Here is a 21,593-nt window from a genome sequence, read left to right on the forward strand (position 1 = left end):
GTAAAAAAAAATAAAAGGCAGTTGCTTTTGATTTACATGTACTTATTTTACTGTTTATTACAGTCTGAGTCCACCAAGTGCGCTCACTTCAAAGAGAGCAGTGTTTAATCTCAAATCAAATTCAGAATCATTTGTGACAGTTTAACACAGTTTTACACTTTACGGCGCTGCGTGTCCAAAACAATCGCACACATTTTCTGTTGAGGAAGTTGTACGTGAGGACATGGCTGCAGCACGTTAGTCAATAATACAATTATCATTTTTACAAACAGGACGCAGGTGTTTTTAGGTTGTAGTTCTGTGTTAATACACTCTGCTTTCCCTTTCTTTTCAATATGGATTTTTGAATAAATAATTTACACACAGGAAAATAAACAGGATTCATTTTAACAGTCCATGCCAGCAGTTAAAATGATTCAGTACACACCAGCACCAAGGCAAGGGTTAAATGTATTTTCTCACTTACCTGCAGTGGTTTGTAGTCATGCAGATAGTATTTCTTTAATTCGCGCAGGTTTTCAGACGCCTACTGTGCATTTGAGATGTCTACCTCTGCCCCAGTACAATGGAGGTGAATTGGTGGTGCTAACAGCAAAAACCTTTACTTTGTATCATCCAAAAAACACTGTGTTCATAGGTAGGGACTTTATCTTAAAAGGAAAGTAGTTCCAATTAATAACATTTTCATATGGAGTTTGTGTGGGTTATCAGCTGTAAATGGGGCTCTGTCTTTTAAAGATGCTGCTATTGAATTTGTTGCAAGTTTGAGACAAATATCTGAAAACCTGAGCAAATAAAATGATCTGCGTAGCTGGATACCACTAGAGGTGAGAGAGAAAATCAGTTATCTGTAATTTGCATGAATCAGCCCTTTAACTAAAAGGCCCTGCTGTGTGTAAACCTGATAGCTGGCTGTACACACACTAGCAGTGTAAGTGAAGGAGCGGGGTCGGCTGTATACCTCACAGGCCTGGACATTAAGTAGCTCGTGCAGAGATTTGTGTGGCATTTATGGGATAACCGACCTGCAATAAAACAGCCGCAAACCAGTGCGTGCGTGCGCGTGTGTGTCTGCGTGCGTGCGTGTGAAAGAAGCTAAGGCAATGAGTCACTTTTATAAGTTTGACCCCAACTCGCTCCCTCACATAGCCCCCCCCCCCAACCCTCCCTCCGGCTCAAGGGGAAACCGCAGCAGAGCCGCAGCGTCTCCTGTCTCACTCAGGAAACTCCCTAAAACAACCACAACCTGCCTGTTTGACCTGTCAGCCAAACACACACATTCATATACATGTGTGCTTATTTGCACATACACTTCTTGTGACATGCACAATTAGAGTATAAATATCTTGAGAGGATTTATTTATTAGTTTTGTGTTAACTGTGTCGTTTGTTGCACCAGTCGGCTGTGTGTGTTCTCTCTTTAAGCCATCAGGTAACAACACCTGCAGACTGCCAAATCAGATCCTCATGAATAATACAGACACAAGACACTCTCACTCTTCTCATCTGTGTTCACATGTACAAGCAAACAGTCACCTACACATTTGTGTTCAGGCCTTTCTACACAATTAAAGTGATCTCTACGTCTGTTGCGCAATACATGTGTAATGTGTGTGAGACAGTGCATCACTGTCAGTACATGACGCTCATCTGTAAGGAAAGAGGAGAGAGAGAAAGTCTGACCTTTGGACACCCAACAGCGGCTCACTCTCTCCTCTCATTTGTCTCCATCAGGTCGAGGAAACCTGAGAGAAGTGGAGCTGACAGACCTGGAGCTGCAGACGGGAGGAGGCCAGCCAAGCATATGTGACACACAGGAAGTACTTTGACAGGACTGTTTGATTCACTCGAACACAAATAAGTCGTAAATACCAATATCTCAGTTTATGGTACACAGTTAGATCTAAAGTTCATATACACAAAAAAGACCATTCGACAAAAACTTATTCAACATATAAAATAAACCCCTCCCTGTGTCCACTTCATTCATTCATTCATGATATAAGATAGACATGAATGCCCCAGTTGCTGAGAAAGCTCTAAAGAGGCCTTAAATATTTATAGTAGTAAATGGATGGGATTACATTTTTCACCTCTTTCAGTCTATTTGTGTTATCCGGTAAAAAATGTGTGTTGCATCATAGCAACAGTGTATTTTAAAATGAGTGAAATGAGCTTGATTTAAAAAAAGAAAAATTAAATCTAAATGATCTATGTATTGGATAAATCTACCCTATTTATATAATAATAGTTAAAGTATGATAAATTGTCAAAAGGTTAAATATGTTTGTTGGTGGTTGTAATTGTCGTGTAAGGTTTGTATTTTTACTACATTAACATGTATAAATGCACACTTTGAGGTTGGTCTATAGCCATGTGTGTCTTTTCCTGCTTCCCTGAAGGCCATTTTCTGTCCATACTGTCAGCAGTGTGACATGAGAGACACCTGCAGGATTTTAACTGTCCTTTGGGGTGAGGTAGTAGGTTGTATAGTTTTAGGGTCATTCCCAAGCTGTCAGATGACTATACAACTTACTGTCTTTCCTGAAGCGGCTGTAAAGGCGTCGTCGTTACCATCATCATTATGACTAAGGACAACATGACTAATCCATGTACTTTTTGTTGTTTTTTTAATGGAAGTTGTACTTTGCTCCTATCTTCAATTTTTTTCATCCCAAACTGATACACACAAAATTTACCAAATATATGGAACATTCCTTTCTTTTCAGGTGAGCCTGAGGTGTATAAAAAGGTTGATTTCCTTTATTAAAATTAGACTAGTAAATAAATGAGGAGAACTTTAGAGATGATCTTAGTTTTTATACATTTAAGATGTTGTATCAACACGTGTAGCATGATGCAGGGAAGAGGTTTCTCACTATTTGTCGAATTTAAGCTGAATTTTTGTGTTTTTTGGTTATTAATCTGTGTGATGTTTGGAGATGCTTTAACAACATGCCCACAATAGCTTATATTTGCTAGGATAATTGAATTGTAATTATAATGAAATGTAACATTATAACTCTAATGTTATTACCACAAGCCTCTCAGGGTCCTCTGTAACAACAATATAGTTCTGTCTTCATTTATGCAGATGATCTCACATGCACATCCTCCTCTTCCTCCCCTCACGGGTGACTTATGGTGTTCGTACAGGGTGAGGTAGTAGGTTGTGTGGTTTCAGGGTTGTGATTTTACCCCATCAGGAGCTAACTATACAACCTACTGCCTTCCCTGGAGGGCAGCAATACATCACAGGAGCACAACGTCTTTGTCACCATTTTCTAAAAGGAGCGGCTTTTGATATCAAAGGTTTCACTAACGGGTGAGTGCTGCTGCATCCCAATGTGCATTTCACAGCAACATTTATCATTTCACAGAATTAAAAGTGCTTACAAAAAGCACAATTGGTCTAAGAAATGAAACTTTTTAAAGCATTATTCATGTTTGAACTGTGTACTGTTCATTAATAAATAAATAAAGCCTGGATAAGAAATCATATCAAAGTAAACAATGACTGGAGTCTGATTTTTTTCATCATTCCTGGAAATGTTGCCTCATGCTGTAATTCCTGTAAGGAGCTCATTATATGTTGAAATATTAATCTGAAAAATCCCTATAGATTAAGTGTTAAATTGTAGACATCTATCTAAACCAATTACTAGGGATTTAATCAGTAATATACAGGATCCAAGAGGAAAACAAATCAAAGTAAACAAAAACATTTTCCATTATATTTGAGCTAAATGGTGTCTGGCTACTGTTCAGTACTTAAGATCACACTTTAGATGCAAGAGAGTAATCAAAGTCTTTGAATTTTCAAGTTTCACCCCAGACTTCATCACTGTGGACTTCCTGTTCACACAATCTGTATTTATGAACACTGAGCTTCAGATTGGGGAAAGCCCTTTCTATATTTCAGAAAACACAAGCATGTGTTTCCCTCAGACATGGAGTACGAGACCAGGTGCTGAGGTATCAGCAAAAAAAACCCTAAATGATCATCCACCCACTCGTCTGTGTGAAGACACACAGAGCAGCCTCAGAAGAGTTTAGCTGTGGAAGTAAACAGGAAAACAGGAAGGTCCAAAACCCCAAATGTCTCACCTCAGGAAGGAGACATTGTCATGCATCTATACACAGTAGGTGGCGCCAGATATATGATGTGTTAGTTTGAGTTTTACATAGGTTGTTGTCAGATCAAGCTACAATGGACATTTAAAAGTATATAATTAATTAATTAAGCAAATAAGGTGGTAAGATTTTTATGGCACAAATGTAGCTGGCCTGTTAATAAGATACCTTTTGCCCTATAGATTATAACATAATGCAGAACATGTCTGTATTGTGTGCAGGTTATCTTATCTTTATCCAAGATAAATGCAGAACTTAGAAAGACTAGCTCCACTCCCTGCTTTGACTTGACCAACTGATAGCAGAGTACAAATATCCTAGTTTTCAGTCATGCTGTGACCTTGCAGTATTATTATAGTCATTTATACTTATTATACTATACTAACCTCATACTGTATAGTATGCTACTATACACCAGATAAATGGTAAGGTGTGCTGTAGTTCATCACACCCCATGTGAGAACAAATACAGTATGTAAGGACTGTATGAATTGTAGATATTTTGTACATGAACACAAAATATGTTAGATGAACAAAAGCATACTTTTTAAAATGGACATTTTTACTTTTTTTAACAAGAAGCATTCTTCTTTCTTTTTTTACTGTTTCAAATTTCAATAATGTGGAGAGATGAAAAGCAAAAGAAAAGACATTAAATACATTTATTTTTACAACCATTTAATAAAAACCTAGTATAGCTACACTTGATGGTACAGTAACCAGAGTATAAATATAGACTCATATTTTTAAATGCATTATCATTAAAATTTTACATCACCCCAATACCATCTGTTCAGACTGATTTAATGTAGATTATTATTATCATTATTATTATTAATTAATTAAATTCATTTGACCCTGTATTGCTAATCATGTTATATAGCCTGTAGCAATGGTTCTCAAACTGAAAGAAATGAAATCACGAGTTTCCCATCTGATAGTTTAGCTTTTAGTTGTTTTAATAAAGTGTTTCCTATGAAACCGATGAACTGAACAGTCACAATGTGTCACTGTGTCACTGTGCCTTATAGTCAAAAGAAATGATTCCCCTTTTTGCTGAGGAGCCCCTGGAAACCCAACCAGGAGAAACATCGGTTTCCAAATGTCCACAACTATTTAGACTTTAATTATATATATTTTAAAACATTTTATTGATCATGCACGTGATGTGGTGATGAGTACTTCCACGTGATTGGGCAGGCTGTTGGTCACTTCACAACAGAGAAACGGGGGAGTCAATGAGGAAAAAACGGGCTCGTGACGTCTCCTCTCGAGCCACCGGGAAGTGATTGCGTCCTGCCAAAAAAAAAAAAAAAAAACCGGGGCGGTCGAAAAATCGGTTCCTTGCGCGCCGATTGGTCAGAAGTATAGGTGTGTCAGGAGGTGTGTACGCCATGTCGCCGTACGTCCTGCCCGTAGCTACGTTGTTTCCTGCAGAGGATGAACGCAGCTTTGACAGCGCGGAGGAAGGAGGCGATCGGAGCTGCTGATCTGCGTTGTGTGTGTGTGTGTGTGTGTGTGAGAATCCCTGGAAGCAAACACATCTCCCTCCTCCGGTAACAGACAGACGTCCATCCGAGGCAGCGTCATCTGGAAATGCTTCGATCAGCAGCCTCTGAGGTACTTACTGACCCTTATTCTAAACTGTGCTATTATATAAGTGCGATTAGAAAACCTTTAAGACGATTTCAATCTCTGATGAAACTTGTGTTTACTACCAGCAGCTTTACGGATCCTCACTCTCCACTACAGGGAGTGAAAGTTAACTCATGGTGCATACAATAAAAAAAATGACTAGTCAAGCCTTCATTTGATTCTGCAACTAACCACACACACACTCTCACACACACCCACATGGTGTCAAGAAAGGCTTCGAAGCTTCTGATCAGAGGAGAATATTTGCTGTCAACTGGGTGTAATTTCCTTCCCTGTTCAGCAGCGGCATCGAGAGATTTGAGACTTGTTGCAGAGAGATCAGAGAAAGGTCAAAACTGCTGAATCGGAGTCATCATCAGAAGGCGCTGAGGAATAGGGGTAGGGGTGGTGGGGGTGGTGGGGGGCGAGCTATTCTTTGCTGTGTCTTGGATCTTAAATGAGGAGTGAGAAGAAGCTAATAAAAAACCTGCATCTGTGTCCAACTGACCTGAAGCAGAGAGAGGTCACATGGCTGTTTCTCAGGTCAACTGTCACCTGTTATTTCAAGTAAATGATAGCAAATGTAAAAAATAGCTCTGCCTCTCATTTGGCCTTGATGACTCAGGTTCAGCTGTTTTGACTAGAGCTGCAACAATCACTCACATATTTTGATCATTAATAGTTTTGAGTCCTTTTTTTTGAGGAAAAATACCCATTGTCTTGGCCCAGCTTCTTAAATGTGAGTATTTTATTTAATTCTCTTTTATAGTAAATGAAGTATCTTTGGCTTGTGGACTGTCAGTGAGAACAGATTGCATCTTGAACTTTAGTTAATCAACATTTTTCTTCATTTTATGACATTGTATATGAGCCCAACAACTCAACCCAATTGAGGTATTGAGATAATAATAAACACATTAGTTGATAATGGAAATGATCGTTCAAATAATCTCTTTTGATTCTGTGTGAGTTATATTAACATGTCTGTTGTCATGTGGTAACATGCTTTTGTTGACAAGTCTCAGTGAAGCTCTTGTTTCCTCTCCTCCTGTGACCTAAAGATAGACTAGAACTCAGTCTGGGATTATAGTTCCCCTGGGAATAAAAACACAATGCACTGTGAGGTGATGTGGAAACAGGAGACTGCGCCAGTGTTGTCCTGAAAAGAGGAAAAGCCAGTTAGAGAAGGCTTACCTTTAGACCTACTTTTAATATTTTTAACACATTAAATCCTGTATGTTTTTTAAATGCGTGTGCATGTGAGTGAGTGGACGGATGGTTTAGGGTTAGGGTTCCTAATTGTGTTGTATGTTAACATACAATGCCAATAAATGCCTTCTATTCTACTATTATCTGAAATAAAATGATGGACAGGAAGTTGTGCCTTCTAGCTAATTCTCCTTTCCATCATAAAGCGGAAACAGAAGCAGCGTAACTTGTTTCAGTACAACTTTTCTAACTTCTGTTAGATGGTCAAAAACCAGATTTGGATATAGTTTGGCTTGTTTTGAGATTTCTTCAAATTCTGGATACAACTCAACTGCAGTGCAGAAAAATGTAAATATGAGGAAACCAAACGTGTACACACAGAGTTGTAGAAATATGCTGCGTGACATACTGACATACTTGACAACCATTTTTCAGCTTAAGTGAACACTGAAAATGATTCATAGTTCAAGGACAAGTCATCCACGGTGGGGCAAGTGATGTGTTCAGGGTGAACTCAATGCACTCGGCTCCAAATCCTGTTTATAGGTTGCAGAGAACAACTGTTTTGTCCAATCCTCCCGCTGGTGGAGACATCAGTTAAAAACAGGGCGTCAAAGCCAGCTCGGCGGACCAGTTAGACAAGACTTGTCTCATTCTTACTCACCTCTTTTTGCCTATAAATCCTTCAGTACACAAATAAAGAAAGAAGACTCATGCACTCTACACTTAATATGGTAGTACACTGTAAGTACATGCATTTATCCCACATCCCCCTCCCCCTCTTTACATAACTTTGGGATACTGTCACCATCTGACCCCTGAAAATGCCGCAACACAGTCTAGATAAAAAAAAAGAACAAGCATCCTTTGATCAATCACGTCCTTACTGTCTGGCTTGAAGAGTTGACAGAGTTTATGTATCCTATGTAGACTGATAAGGAGAGCACTTTACCTAACTGTCATGTTCAACGATTAGTTCAACTGGCACACATGACACTCAACAGTGAAGTTGCACAAGCTCGTATTAGTTTATGTTTCTTCCTTGCTTGGCGTACAGATGTAGGCAGCTGTCTAAACTGAGGTTTTACATTGAGCTCCCATGAGCTCTGTGATGGCCCCACTCTCTCTGTATCAGATTAGACCAGAGGTATGTAACTGATTCCTACTCAAATGATCATGAAATAAAGGATGTAATGGTACGTTCAAGGAAGTTTGAACAGACATAAACCTGTGAATCAGTCTGCAATCTGTAGTGCAACAACATTAACATCTGCCGCAATGAATTACTGGAAGTCGGAGAAAGCGTTATAGAACGTGCGATGGCTCGAACAGATGTCCTTTAGCCTGCTGTGAGCAGCTGGGAGCTCCTCCGAACTCCCTCCCACACATACTTTAAGATCCACTCTGAGAAACAGGCAGAGAGGCTAAAAACAATAGACTGCCAGTGGGAGAGATAGATTTCAAGCCTCTCAAAAGTAGTCTTGTCCTTACACTGAGAAGTTATTCATACATTCATGAACCCTGTGTATGGTGTATAAAACATTGTATGTATCCACTAAGTCTGTTAGAGTCTCTGGAGCATGAACATTGGTCAATAAATCAAAGAGTCAAAGATTTGCAGCAAACTGAGCGTGTGTACTTTGGCTGGCAGGTTGGATTAATTGGTGGATCATGCAGCCAAAATAATGTAGTGCTGTTGACTCTACGGGCATGGTTCACTTCATGCAACGATCACTTGTGTATTATGAACTGAACAGCCCTACCTCATTTTGGCATATATCTCTATATCCATTGCATAACAGTAAGGAGACTTTGATATTTCGTGTTTGCAATGTTTTGATCAGTTTGTGAGTTAGCATGCATTATTGGGTATAAATATGGAAATATGACCTCAAAGTGCCACTCATACATGTGTTGTTGCTTCTGTAGAAATATAGTAGTTCATGTAATTATTGCATACTAATATAGTAAGTTGCAGCTTTTTTTGCCTGCCCCATTAAACACTATAGTAGTAGCCACCAACAGGTATTGTATAATGATCCAAAAGTTTTTCTTGTGTACACTGTAAGAAAATGGGTAAAAAACTATATCAAGGTGTATAAAATCATAAATTGCTGCATGCATGTTTTGTTTTTGGCTAATTCAGTTTGGCTGGTTCACCTACTTACCCAACTACCTAAATACGATTTCAAGTGTTTCATCACAATGATGCAAACATAAAAATCAATACTGTTGTAAAGTAGTCAGCTCACTGATTCATAGCTTTGCCTACAATGGTTTAATACAACCCAGTAACACTTGATATGGTAAAATCAGACAATTATGTCTCACAGTGTACAGTTTATCATATAATCCACATTAAATAAGCTGAGTTTGTTGTGGATGGAGAGCTAAAACTGAGATAAAGTGAGGATTTTTCTGCCAGGTTCATGTGAACATTGTCTTTGCCACCATGAAAAGATTTAAAACAAAGTTACCCAGTCATCTTATCATGTAGAACTTAAGCAATGAAAAGAGATTTTTTTCCCTCTGTTAAACTTCATAGTAATCTTAAATGTCCTCCCTCCTTTTTCTGTCTCTCCTTTTAGTCTGGTGAGTGAGGAGTTGTCCTCCCAGGTAAGGGTCCCTGTTCCCTGACATGGCAGGGGATCTCTACTGCCCCCCATCCCCGCTGGGGGATTCCCTCCTGGACAGCCCGCTGTGTGGAGACCTGATGGAGGATCTTCGTGACATCTCGCAGTCCATAGGAGGCGACACACTGGGATTTGATTTCCCAGAGTACCAGAGCACTTGCTCAGGTTCGGAGAGCTCCATCACACTGGGTGAGTAGTTCGGAGGTGTTATGGTTGGAAGAAAATGTTCAAATCAGCCACAAAAATGGAAAAAATGCACTTTTAATGCTGAATTCATACATATAAGTCAAGATTTAGGTTATCCAATGTGCTATATATGATACTGCTGACTGGTAGTATGGATCTTTGCTACTCTGACCCTTTGACCTTCCAGTGTGTCATGTCTAAATTTACTTAAGGGGCCCTGTGTCTGATAAAAGAAGATTAGATAGCGCTCAGTTTTTGTGTGTCTCCTCCATGATGCCATCTCCACATTGCTGAGCAGCACTTTTAAATGTACTTCTTGTCATTTTAGGACACGTCAGCCAAAAGTCACTATGTCTTCAGGAGACTCTTATCTATCATATTCAAACAGACAGAGGCAGTGGGTTCTCCTGTAGGACTCGTCAGTGTACATTGTTAAACGATGGATGAGTCTTGATTTTGACTATGTGTAAATTGTTAGGACTTTGTTCTGATTGGCACATTAGAGACAGGAAGTTGTTTTCCCTTCATTGTTGCTGCTTGTTACATTAAGAACATGTAACATTAAGAACATATAGTTACTCTTAAAACCATTGTTACAGTACATAATCTTCTAGACATTATATGACATTGTGCCTTGTATTTGTGAAAGTTGTCCTTGCAAGACAAAAATAAAGTTAAAAACAAATAAAATGGCCAAATCTTTATGTTTATATCTATGCAAAATACTTCAGTCCTTCCCTGTTCAGTGCTGTGTTAATGTCACCTGAGCAGTAGCCGAGGATAACACTGAATAATTAGCTAAACTGCACTCAACACTGCAATGCTAAATCTTTTACTAGTACCATACTTGAAGACTTGCTAAAAGTAATGAAGCTTGATCATTTTTTAGCTGAAGTAAAGCACAGCCAGTTCCTTTCTAAGACCATAGAAAGGAACTGGCTTTATGAAAAAATAAACTTTTTCTAAACAGTAGCCACCATAAATGGTAATTAAGAGATGCTAAATATTAATAGTGTATATAACAGTAACTCAAGTATAGACAGTAGTTCATAAATTCAGTGACTTGACTCAGTCATGCTAGTTGCAGCAAAACCCCTCAGAGAGTTTAAACTTTTAATTAATTTGTTAGAGCTTTATATTTACCATACAGACATTTAAGTGGTAATAATCTTCTCAACTGAATCTAGGCAACAAATCAAATAAGGGAATTTCCCGTCAAATTATCCCCGTAGGTGTTGTCAATTTATCAACAACGGTCTTGAACTACCTCCTCTTGCTTGTAAATGCACTGTAATAATAGTGTTCATCATTTTTTAAGAGTACATCTGAACCTATTCCAAAGATTGTGGATATCTCAATTTGACATAGTTCTGCCCAGCAAGGGTAAGGCAAGACAAGTCCAGCTCTGTAAACACACATTGTTTTCTCTCCTCTGCTGTATTGTCTGCTGTAGACACCTTGACCCCGGCCTCTAGTCCGTCGTCAGGGGTGTGTGGAGCAACGCTAGGCCCTGAGGAGAAATTCAGCCCCCTCAGCCTGGAGTGCAGAGTGTGCTCAGACAAAGCGTCAGGCTTCCACTATGGGGTGCATGCCTGTGAGGGCTGTAAGGTGAGCAAGTGCAACCACTTCAAAGACATATTGTGCAGTATGTATGTGCACATCAATGTGGGTGAGCTCATAAAACCCATACGTGTAATTAAATATCCAAACCAATAACCAAAAAGAGATAAAATAAAATTCTGATTGATGATCACCTTGCTGCAAAGACAAATGTTAGTTTTGGTGGAACTGCAACTATCTGTGGAAATGTAACAGAGGTGAAAAACACTCATAAAGTACACAAACACTTTGCACCCACTACACATGCACACACATGCATGCACACCCTTCCAAACACATACAATGCTCGGCATGTGGAGGCACCTGACCTAGAGTCCAGTGGAAAGTTTCTGAGACACACAGCCAGGTCATGTGAAGTTGTGGGCATGATGGCCTTGGTTTACTCGTCACCCCTACCCTGCTTGGCACAGAGCCAAACTGAGTGACGTTAATACACACATACACACACAGGTTTGTGTAGCTATCCTTGTTCGGACATTGCACTGCACTGATTTCTATTCCCTGTAGACAGCCTAACCCAAATTCTAACTGTAACCATAACCAATGCATGCCTAACCTAACCTTAACATACCCTCAATTCACACCTTACTTCTAGTCTTAACCAGGAAATTACATTTTACCTCACTAGCACTGGGCTAAGTGGTCTCGACAAGGTCTCTGTTAATACCGGAAAAGGATCCAGTGCTGCTCATACTAATGCTAATTATTACCATCTCCTCTGATGATTTGATAAGAGAAAGTTTTAGTTTAGTTTGCATCCATTTTCTAAAAGGTTTTCATAATCATAGAGGTTAATCCTACAAGCCTGAGATCCATTTTTCAAAAATGTCTAAAATACCTGAGATTCCTGGGACTTGGAGGATTTTACAAGTACATACAATCATTTGAAATCTGTGAAAGTTGAGAACATACTGTAACTTGAGAAACTGCACTGAAAGTCATTAAGGATCATCAGTGCATTGTTTGTGTAGTCATGTGAGCTTGTTGTGGGCTCATACCACTGTAAACTGACCGCAGGTTGTTGCTGCTAATCTGAGCCCTTGTTTGCTTTTTTTCATGACTTTTTAACTTGTGACCTTGACTGCTTTAAAGTTTTGCCCGTCCACCACAGGTTGACCACGCAACTGTGTTTGTTTTATCCAATGATAACAACACAGTGATGAAGAAATCCAGAGTGTGGTGAAGTGACACAGATTCACTCTTGAACGTTCTCCACTTTGTTTCTTCTTTTTCTCAGCTGGAGAGAATCTGGTAGATTGGCACTGTGACCCTTTATTTCACTCTAATCTATATGAGATACATTTCTCTGTCCAAGTTTTGCAGTATGTCTTACCAGTTGCACAATGCACATCTGTGTGTGTTTTTAAGCTCTGCAAAACTGGCCAGCTCCTGTCAAAACTCCACTTTATGACCCACATCTCATTCATCAGAATCACCACAAATAATACTCATCCTGCCGGCCCAGCTGCCCAGCTGCCTGTCTTGGCACACAACCTTTCATTGTGTCAGACCGCTGCTATTCCAAAGTAGGGACATGATGACACTGACTTGTTGGACACCGTACATGTGAGATGTGTATTTAGACAGCAGTCTGTTCTTAAATTCTCTGACTGATGAGATTGCGCCATCATGGAAAAAAATCTGGCTTGTGATATGTAGCAGTCACAATTCACAGTTTCCATGCTGGACGTGCTCTGCGTATCATTTTCAACACCTCCCATTAGGGGAGGAGTGCTCAATAGTGGGAATGTGGATGGAATGTGCTGCGGTGCTATGGTGTGAGGGCTTAAGTCTGTAGTAGTGATGGTACGACATTCATATGGGACATTAAGAGCAGCAGGGCGGTCTGTACAGTTAGAGGAATAGTTCAGTAGTAGACAGGTTGATCACATAAGCAGAAGTCAGTCCGGAAAGTCTGCCTACATGTGTTTCAGTCTGACTAAAAGACACTTGCCCTTCAGGAAACACTGCACAATAAATCTGTTTGCGTACGTCTCTAGTCTTGTTACTCACCTATCACAGCTGTATATCACAGCACTGGCCTCTGGTCATGTCTCCACACAACTACACATACTTGCAGAGACATGCACACTGTAAACATGTACACATCTGCACCTTACTTTTGCAGCTCAGTTGTTTTGTAATGTATTTCTGAATACTATCATATGACACTAAGCTTCTCCATATGCTTTTTCTTTCACCATATTCATGAAGATTGCACACACAAAATTATGTGTGACTCGTAAAAACCTGTAATAACCTCATGTCGTAACTACTCTTCAAATAAAGGCAGCCGAGGTCTTGAGTTAGATGATGGCTGATATGCTGCATGACCACACGGCTCAATTTACTATATAGAAAATCCAGATCCCATAGTCAAAATATCTTAACTGAAATGTAAGTGAAGTGCATAGGTGTGTGAGAGGTGTGTGTGTGTGCGTCAGAGAAGCGTATGCTTTGACACATGTTGCATGTGCTGGCACGCTGCTCTGTTTCTCAATGTGAGGGACGTCTTGTCCAATCTGCCTTCTTCTTCAGAAAGGTCAGAGTCTACTGTACAACTCTCTTTAAGAATAGATGTAACTTCACTGTAATGCAATCCAAAATGTAATTTAACACTGGTCCTGTAATGTATGTAATAAGCCCCTGCCATGTATGGTACTCAATAGATGAATAGCGTACCAGAGAGTGATCTCTGTCATCAGATATCATAGATATATACAGTAGATGGTCTCTCCTATTACCTTAAGCAACAAAAATTACTCATTGATGATTCATGATGATTCATGGGTTTTTTTGTGCACCTGAATTAGAATGTTTTAATGTGAGCCTCAAATGAAATTAAGTCCATAACTTTAGCTTTTGCCTGTCTGTTTCAACCAGGGTTTCTTCAGGAGGACCATCCGGCTAAAGCTTGAGTATGACAAGTGTGAACGTAACTGTAAAATCCAAAAGAAGAACCGCAACAAGTGCCAGTACTGCCGATTCCACAAGTGCCTCTCTGTGGGCATGTCCCACAATGGTAAGGCCTGATAGCTCCAAAAGAGAATATAGAATATACATAATGAACAACAGCCAAAGTAATTAAAGAATGAATCTCTGAAATCATAATGTAATCAATGTGTCTACTGAAAGATCTTGCAAGTAAGTGAATGCTTTTACGTAAAACTTGGCTCATAACGCCCTATGTCAACACCGTAGTTTGTGTTCCTATCAAGATTTACAACAACAGCAGGACGTGTCCTCTGGTGATTTGGCTCCAGTTCAATGTGCTTTACATTGACTGGGTTTTATAGAAAAAATGCCCTGCAGGAGCCTGCTTGACATTGAGAAAACACAGGCCCATATAGCTCCACATCTGGCCTGTCATCTGCACTGACTGCTGCGGGGTCATTGGGTTTGTTACGGTGGCCTCCCGCTGTACACAGGAGAGTGCCAGAAACCTGAGAGGAAGATGGCATGTTGTCCTCTGAAGAGAGGAAAGAGGGCAGGCTGTCATGTCATTTGTAGGCGTGTGTGTGGGTGTGGGTATGTGCGTGTGTGTGTGTGTGCGTGTGTTGGTGTGCGTGTGCATGTGCGTGTGTGTGTGTGTGTGTATATATATATATGGTTGCTTTAGGAGGATAGTTTTGATGTCAGCTCTTAATATGTGTAGATTAATTGTTAACTAAGAAATTCTAGCTGCTCCTGATGATAACTGTCTCCACTCACCAGCCATCCGGTTTGGGCGGATGCCTCAGGCGGAGAAACTGAAGCTCAAGGCGGAAAGCAAGATGGTGGAGAAAGAGGAGGCGAGCCCCATGCTGTCTGACCACAAGTTTCTGGTGAGGCAGATCCATGAAGCCTACATGAGGAACTTCAACATGAACAAGGCGAAAGCTCGGCTCATACTCACCGGAAAGACTAGCAAGCCGGTAAATTGGGGTGGGGGGTGGACAAACATTTCAGTTTCTCTCTCCTGTCCACTTTTGTGTCACCTGCCAACTTTCTCTCCTCTATCCTTCTCAGCAGCCGTTCATCATCCACGACATGGAGACGTTCCAGCTAGCAGAGAAGACTTTAGCGGCCCATATGGTAAACAGTGACTATTTGGAGTCCGGCAGCGGCCTTCAAGCTGGGGATGTAGTTACAGCTTTGGGGTGTGGGGAGCTCCAGCAGAGGGAGGCTGAAGCAAGGCTCTTCCACTGCTGCCAGAGCACCTCAGTGGAGACGGTCACAGAGCTGACGGAGTTCGCCAAGGCAGTACCGGGTTTCCAGAGCCTGGATTTAAATGATCAGGTGAGTTCAAGGTGCAGTATAGATCACCCATCTTCCTGTCATTCCACATGAGAAAACTACAGAATATGCTTAATCTTCCCAATCGTGTGTCTCCTGAATGTACCCAGAATTAAATCTAAATCAGATGAGGGTGTTTTTAGTCACTTTGGTGCTGTTCTCTTGTATTGTATGGGTGGCTGAAAGGTTATTTTAGTTATATGGATTATTTTATAAATGTTTATTGTTTCCTGCCTTTTACTACAAAGGACACTGAGTTACAAATAAAACTGACTCAACTTGACTTATATTTAGGTGACTCTCTTGAAGTACGGGGTTTACGAAGCTCTCTTCACCCTCCTGGCCTCTTGCATGAACAAAGACGGCCTCCTGGTGGCGCGCGGCAGAGGCTTCATCACCCGTGAGTTCCTCAAGAGCCTCCGGCGGCCATTTAGTGATATGATGGAGCCCAAGTTCCAGTTTGCCACACGCTTCAATTCCCTGGAGCTTGATGACAGCGACCTGGCCCTTTTTGTGGCCGCCATTATCTGCTGCGGAGGTAACTTGAAGTTGTGTGGATGTTTTTTAAAGTGCATAAAATGGCAAGAAACTGAACCCTCTATCTTTCTTTCGCTGTTTGATCCCTTTACTCCCAGACCGTCCAGGCCTGGTGGATGTGCCTCTTGTGGAGCAGCTGCAGGAGAGCATCATCCAGGCGCTACAGCTCCACCTCCTGGCCAATCACCCAGACAACACTTTCCTCTTCCCCAGACTGTTGCAGAAACTTGCTGACCTCCGTGAACTGGTTACAGAGCACGCTCAGTTGGTCCAGGAAATCAAGACGACAGAAGACACGTCACTGCACCCGCTCCTGCAAGAGATATACAGGGACATGTACTGAGAATTTATGGTCATATGGTCATATATTTGGACATGTAATAAGATGTTAATGTATGCCAGGTAAAATACTCAAAACCGGGTATACATAGACATTTTAATATCATGCATATCAGTGTACTGTATGTAGCTTGTCACGCAGCTTCTGTTTCTGGATATAAACCGCTGTGATCTGCTGAGGTTGTATTTAGCCCATGTGACTCTCTACTGGAACAAAAACAGCTCTTGTAGGTGGCTGCTTCAATGAAAGGAGGCTCAGTGAGAAACAAACTCTTTAAACTACAGCATCTATGTGTACTGATATTTTCAAATGCATCCTTACTACAGCCAGTTTGCTGTAGGTGCAAGCTTTTATCCTAAAGACTGGAGTACTAAACTGATGTTCAACAGGGAGTAGGCTATGCAAATATGCATAGCATTTAAAATGGGTGTACTAATTATAAAGATACACCAACATGACTGCTGCAGTCATGCATGCACTGATGCTACATACTCATAGTGCCTTTGAACAATGATGAGGCGAAGAAGCTGCTGCAATTCAAAATCAAACATATTTTTAAAAGTTATAACATTTTTAATGTTATTGAAAAGCACTTTGGATGTGTCTAATATCACTGTCATGCCCTGTAATGTGTATTAGTGCCTTACTGAAGTGACTTCAATCATTTTTAAGATGACTGCATTGATGAAAGTGAACGTGCCATAATGTTTCCCTGGATCTCATGTTGGTGTTTCCTTTATTTTGACGACAACTTATACACCCTACAAATACAAAAAAAACATTATAAAGTATCTTTTTAACCATAGGGTAGATGTATAACTACTTACTGTTGGACCAGGGTTGAATACATAGTATTAAATCATGAAAGCAGGAACTTAACTGCATGGAGCCTTACTTCTACTGTAATCATTTGAAAATATTGCAATTTCATGGGTTCATGTGTTAATATTAATCCTTCATTCTACTGCTAAAAATTAAGACAACATCATAGCTCACTTTTAACCTATTATCGCAGATCAGTGTTACTGAGAACAAAACGTTTTGTACAAATCCTGCTGTCAAAACACTTTTTTTTCATGAAAAAACCCCAGTATTGGCCAGTATTGAATCACTTGTTTTGACCACAAACGCAATAATCTTTTTGAGCTGGTTTCTGTATTATTTTGTAAATATGACAAGAATGTGGTGACTGCAGTGAAAGGGATGTGTGTATCTGCAGGTCTCACTAAGGGGAGCTGATGGGCCTTATTTACTGTACTTAGACTTCACCTCCCTGTGTAGTTCTGAAATGTTATTTCTTGTAATAATAAATCTGTTCATGTTTTTTTTATCATAGGTGGTGTACAATAAAAAATGCATTCACTGTTTCAATAGACTAAAATAAAGTAATATATTTAACTGTCATAATTGTATATAATTGTGCCAATATTGTCTGTTCATCTGATTCAGACTGCAGTATTCAAATAGATCAGCCTTTTCTCTGCAGGTATATTGAAGTATCATTATCAGAAAAGCGCAGGTGGAACTAATAATGTTAAGGAAAGCTTGGTTGCCTTTAACATGCCCCACCAAGCCATTAATGTTAATCACACTTGTGCTTCTCCTTTAATTATACGTTCAAATGTATGCTGTAAAAACGAATTACATCAATGGATTATATTCTACTATGAAAAGCCCATGGCATTAATCTTTACTAGTTAACTAAACTTTCATATCATATTATATACAAAACAGGCCTTAAGCATCTTAATACTGTGGACATAAAAACACCTTTCCTCAAGAATGTGGGATATTAAGAGTTTCAATTAATTTGTCCAAAAATGTATTTCAAAATGTCAGTTGATAACGCTATGGTAGTTAAAATATCTTGATTTTTTTTAATATTTTTTTTATTTTGAACCTTGCTTAGCAATTACAATGTATAGCTCATATGAATGTCGCTCCCCCGGGCCAGTAGGTGGTGCTGAAGCTTCACGAAACAACATGACTGAACTCTTATAAAACCAGGAAAAACAACCCCTGTACTTTGAAGCGATGGAGCACAATACAACTGAAACCCCTCAAAAAACATTTACCTGTCAGTTGTGTGGTTTAACTTCTCCTTTTACTTACTACGGCCAGAAACCACCAAACACCAGAGCCATTGTGTAAGTGCCAACTAAGCAAAACGCTCCTCGCAGTGAAGCTATGCTAATGCTAACGCTGCTAGCTGCGACGTGACTGCGTTTTTATCAACACGGCTACAAAACTGCAGCTTTTTCTGCCTTGAGATACACTTATGTCGTGTTTCTGAAACCTACATGAAGTAATAATCCATTTCTTTGTGTGTCTGTTTCTGTCGCTCACCAGGTTGCTAGAGGAGTGTTTTGTGACCAAGGACCCCTTCAGTCCTGATAAGGAAAAGTTTCTTGTCCTGGGCTCAAACTGCAGCCTGTGCAGCCTGTGTGTCTGCGTTGGAATGGTAAGATAAATACAGTACATTGCAATACCACGGTGTGTTTTTTGCCGCAGTGATTGCAGTTTAGCACATAGATTAAAACCTATATACACAAATGTTGTCATGCCCCTGCTGTGACTAATGAACGCAGTCTACTGTGTGTGTGTGTGTGTGTGTGTGTGTGTGTGTGTGCTCACACATGCAGCCCAGGCAGATATTATTGGATGAGACAACAGTAAAATGTTAATGTGTTACATGTAGGGACAGAAGAAAGTAACTTTGATGGTCATATAAAGCTCCATGTCCATTTTGACTTTGAAAATCAAGCTGCTATAATTCTTCACTTGGCATCATTTGACCCTGCAGAGGCTTACACTTTAGTTTTGATGTCCTCAGATGACTTTGCAATCATCTGGTATGTGTATGTGAAATTGATGCTGAAATCAATTAATCCAGTTTCATTAATAGATAGTAAGAACATTTTTAAAGTAAAGTAACCCAGTTCTGGAATAAATGTGACTGATTTTACATATATATATTCAGTGCTTATGTGAAAATAGATCCCTTGTGCTGAACTTTGGTTCTCTCCCTTGTCAGGACTGCAGTCTCTTCTACACCAAGAGGTTCTGCATGCAGTGTGTGAACAAGCACTTGGACCAGTTTCCCCATCAGATTCAGGCTGAGCTGGCCAAGAAGAGGCAGAGCTCCCAGGCGGCTGTCTCATGACACCACGCAAGAGGTCCAGAACCTGCTCACCAATCTAAGACAAAGTCTGAATGACTTATGGTCATAAAGCACTGGATGTGTTTAAGTGCTTTTCCAGCACTTCAGATCAAACCCAGACTGGGCTGAACTGTCAAAACACCATACAGAAAAACAAAACTTCCTGGACTTTATTAGCATAGCTCTGGGTTTTTATTATTTTGGCAGAAAATGACCATCATGAGGCTGCTGTATTAGCCTACTGGGTGTTATTTGTTTATTGGAGAGAGTTTTTTCAGAAGTAAGCAGCAGGTGTGACTATTGTTGCTGGACCCCTGTCAGGTTTTGGTTGCAGGCTCAGAATAATCCCTCCCTGGTGTCCAGCAATTAAAAATGGCCTCCAATTTAAAGTCTGATGTCATGTACTGTTTGTGGATAATGGCCCTGCAGTTGCAATCCTGTGTTTAAATAAAAGAAGGCCTGTTTAGAAGCATGGCGACATTTCATTTTCAACAGATGTGGGCTCAGGATGTTTTATCCAGTGCAGCACACTTTCTGTCATTATGGTCCTTTACTATATTAATCAATGATCAGATATGGATGTACAGTGTTAAAATTAAAGTTAATATCTGATCAGTTATTTCCATGATGGTCATGCCAGACCATCGCTTAATTCAGCAACTATTCTGGCATCCCTGCACAGTTAACAATATATCAATTATACATGATTCAGAAGAAGATGTGGAAGTAATGGCATTTCCCAAGACTAGTCGTTATGCACATTGAAAACCAGATTCATGTTTCCACTGCCCTTGCAATGGAAAGAAATTAATAACTTGGCTACATTCTCTTTCTGAGCTTGAATTATGCCTGTTGCACAATTTTAATGGGCCTTTTTATGAGCAAACACTTTTCAACAACACATGTTAAGAGTGTTTATGTGTCCGATTTTGACAAAAATGTACTTTTTCAGGGGTGTTTTCACAGTGATGCATCCTCCTTAAGAGTCTATTACTGCTCCTCCCTTTGAGTTATCTGTGGTGAGAGGCTGCACCGTTGAGTCAAGAAAGGATTGTGATTTGTGTCACACGATGATGTTCATTTAAGTAATTTTCAGATGCCATTGCATCATCTCACTGAGTTATATTTTTACAATGTTACTCCCATTTTCGTCATTTGTTTAAAATAGACATTTTTTTTCAATGTCAAACCCAACAAACAAAGGTGGTGCAAACTGAACATAGGCCTAACAGTAAAATATCTATGATGATAGGTATTTATGAAGTGGATAACTCTCAAACTGGACTCAATAAAACATAAAAGAGAGGAACTTCGACAGAATCATCTAAAGTTTTCATGCTCTGGATTATCTACTTCAAACTGTCATTTTTTTTCTCTGAAGGTCTGACAGTGAGCCTTAATATGTCCACTTCTCCTGAAATTATTTGCAAAACAAGTGGAAAAAAAACCAAATTACTACCCTTAAAGCATTTCTTTCAGCACATGAGATCTAAACAAAACCATCTCTGGCCTTGTTTCTCACTCTCCCATCTAATCAGTTTAGTCAGAATCTGTTTTCATATCAGGGATCGTTCTGTACAACACTGCATAGTTTGCAGCAGCGTAAACACATTATGGATTAAGTGTGATCCTGACGATAACATCGATATAACAGATGGCCTCGCTGTATTTATCACGAGATGTTTGACTCGTTTCGAGGGTTAATTGAAACAGCATGGCCTTAAAGGCAGGCCCAGTGATTTTTACTGGCAAAAGCCGCAGAGGAATGCAGAGTGACACTCGCTGCAGAGTTGAAGCTAGGACAACGTACACTCCTGGGCACAAGTTGAGTATGTGTATTTTATTGCACTTCCATATCTGTAGT

The 21,593-nt window shown here is 40.0% G+C and overlaps 2 protein-coding genes across 3 annotated transcripts; both read left to right on the top strand.

The window, feature by feature from the left end:
• Positions 1 to 5,573: 5,573 nt before the first annotated feature.
• On the top strand, positions 5,574 to 17,970 carry LOC128353388 (peroxisome proliferator-activated receptor alpha-like). Of its 2 annotated transcripts, none has more exons than XM_053314077.1 (8): positions 5,574 to 5,754; positions 9,567 to 9,800; positions 11,251 to 11,405; positions 14,301 to 14,439; positions 15,132 to 15,331; positions 15,426 to 15,695; positions 15,987 to 16,230; positions 16,328 to 17,970. In XM_053314077.1, exons 2-8 carry the CDS (start codon positions 9,617 to 9,619, stop codon positions 16,570 to 16,572), a joined length of 1,437 nt encoding a protein of 478 aa, XP_053170052.1. In that variant the 5' UTR covers positions 5,574 to 5,754; positions 9,567 to 9,616; the 3' UTR covers positions 16,573 to 17,970. The 2 variants fall into 2 exon arrangements, with proteins under 2 accessions (XP_053170052.1, XP_053170053.1); XM_053314078.1 differs by having other exon boundaries at positions 15,429 to 15,695.
• A 581-nt stretch (positions 17,971 to 18,551) lies between these two features.
• On the top strand, positions 18,552 to 20,225 carry cdpf1 (cysteine rich DPF motif domain containing 1). Its single transcript, XM_053314081.1, has 3 exons — positions 18,552 to 18,716; positions 18,919 to 19,030; positions 19,604 to 20,225. The coding sequence occupies exons 1-3, from the start codon at positions 18,604 to 18,606 to the stop codon at positions 19,730 to 19,732; spliced, it is 354 nt and encodes a 117-aa protein (XP_053170056.1). The 5' UTR covers positions 18,552 to 18,603; the 3' UTR covers positions 19,733 to 20,225.
• The last annotated feature ends 1,368 nt before the right edge of the window (positions 20,226 to 21,593 follow it).

This window comes from Scomber japonicus, chromosome 23 (genome assembly GCF_027409825.1).
Source record: "Scomber japonicus isolate fScoJap1 chromosome 23, fScoJap1.pri, whole genome shotgun sequence".
Lineage (NCBI taxonomy): Eukaryota > Metazoa > Chordata > Actinopteri > Scombriformes > Scombridae > Scomber > Scomber japonicus.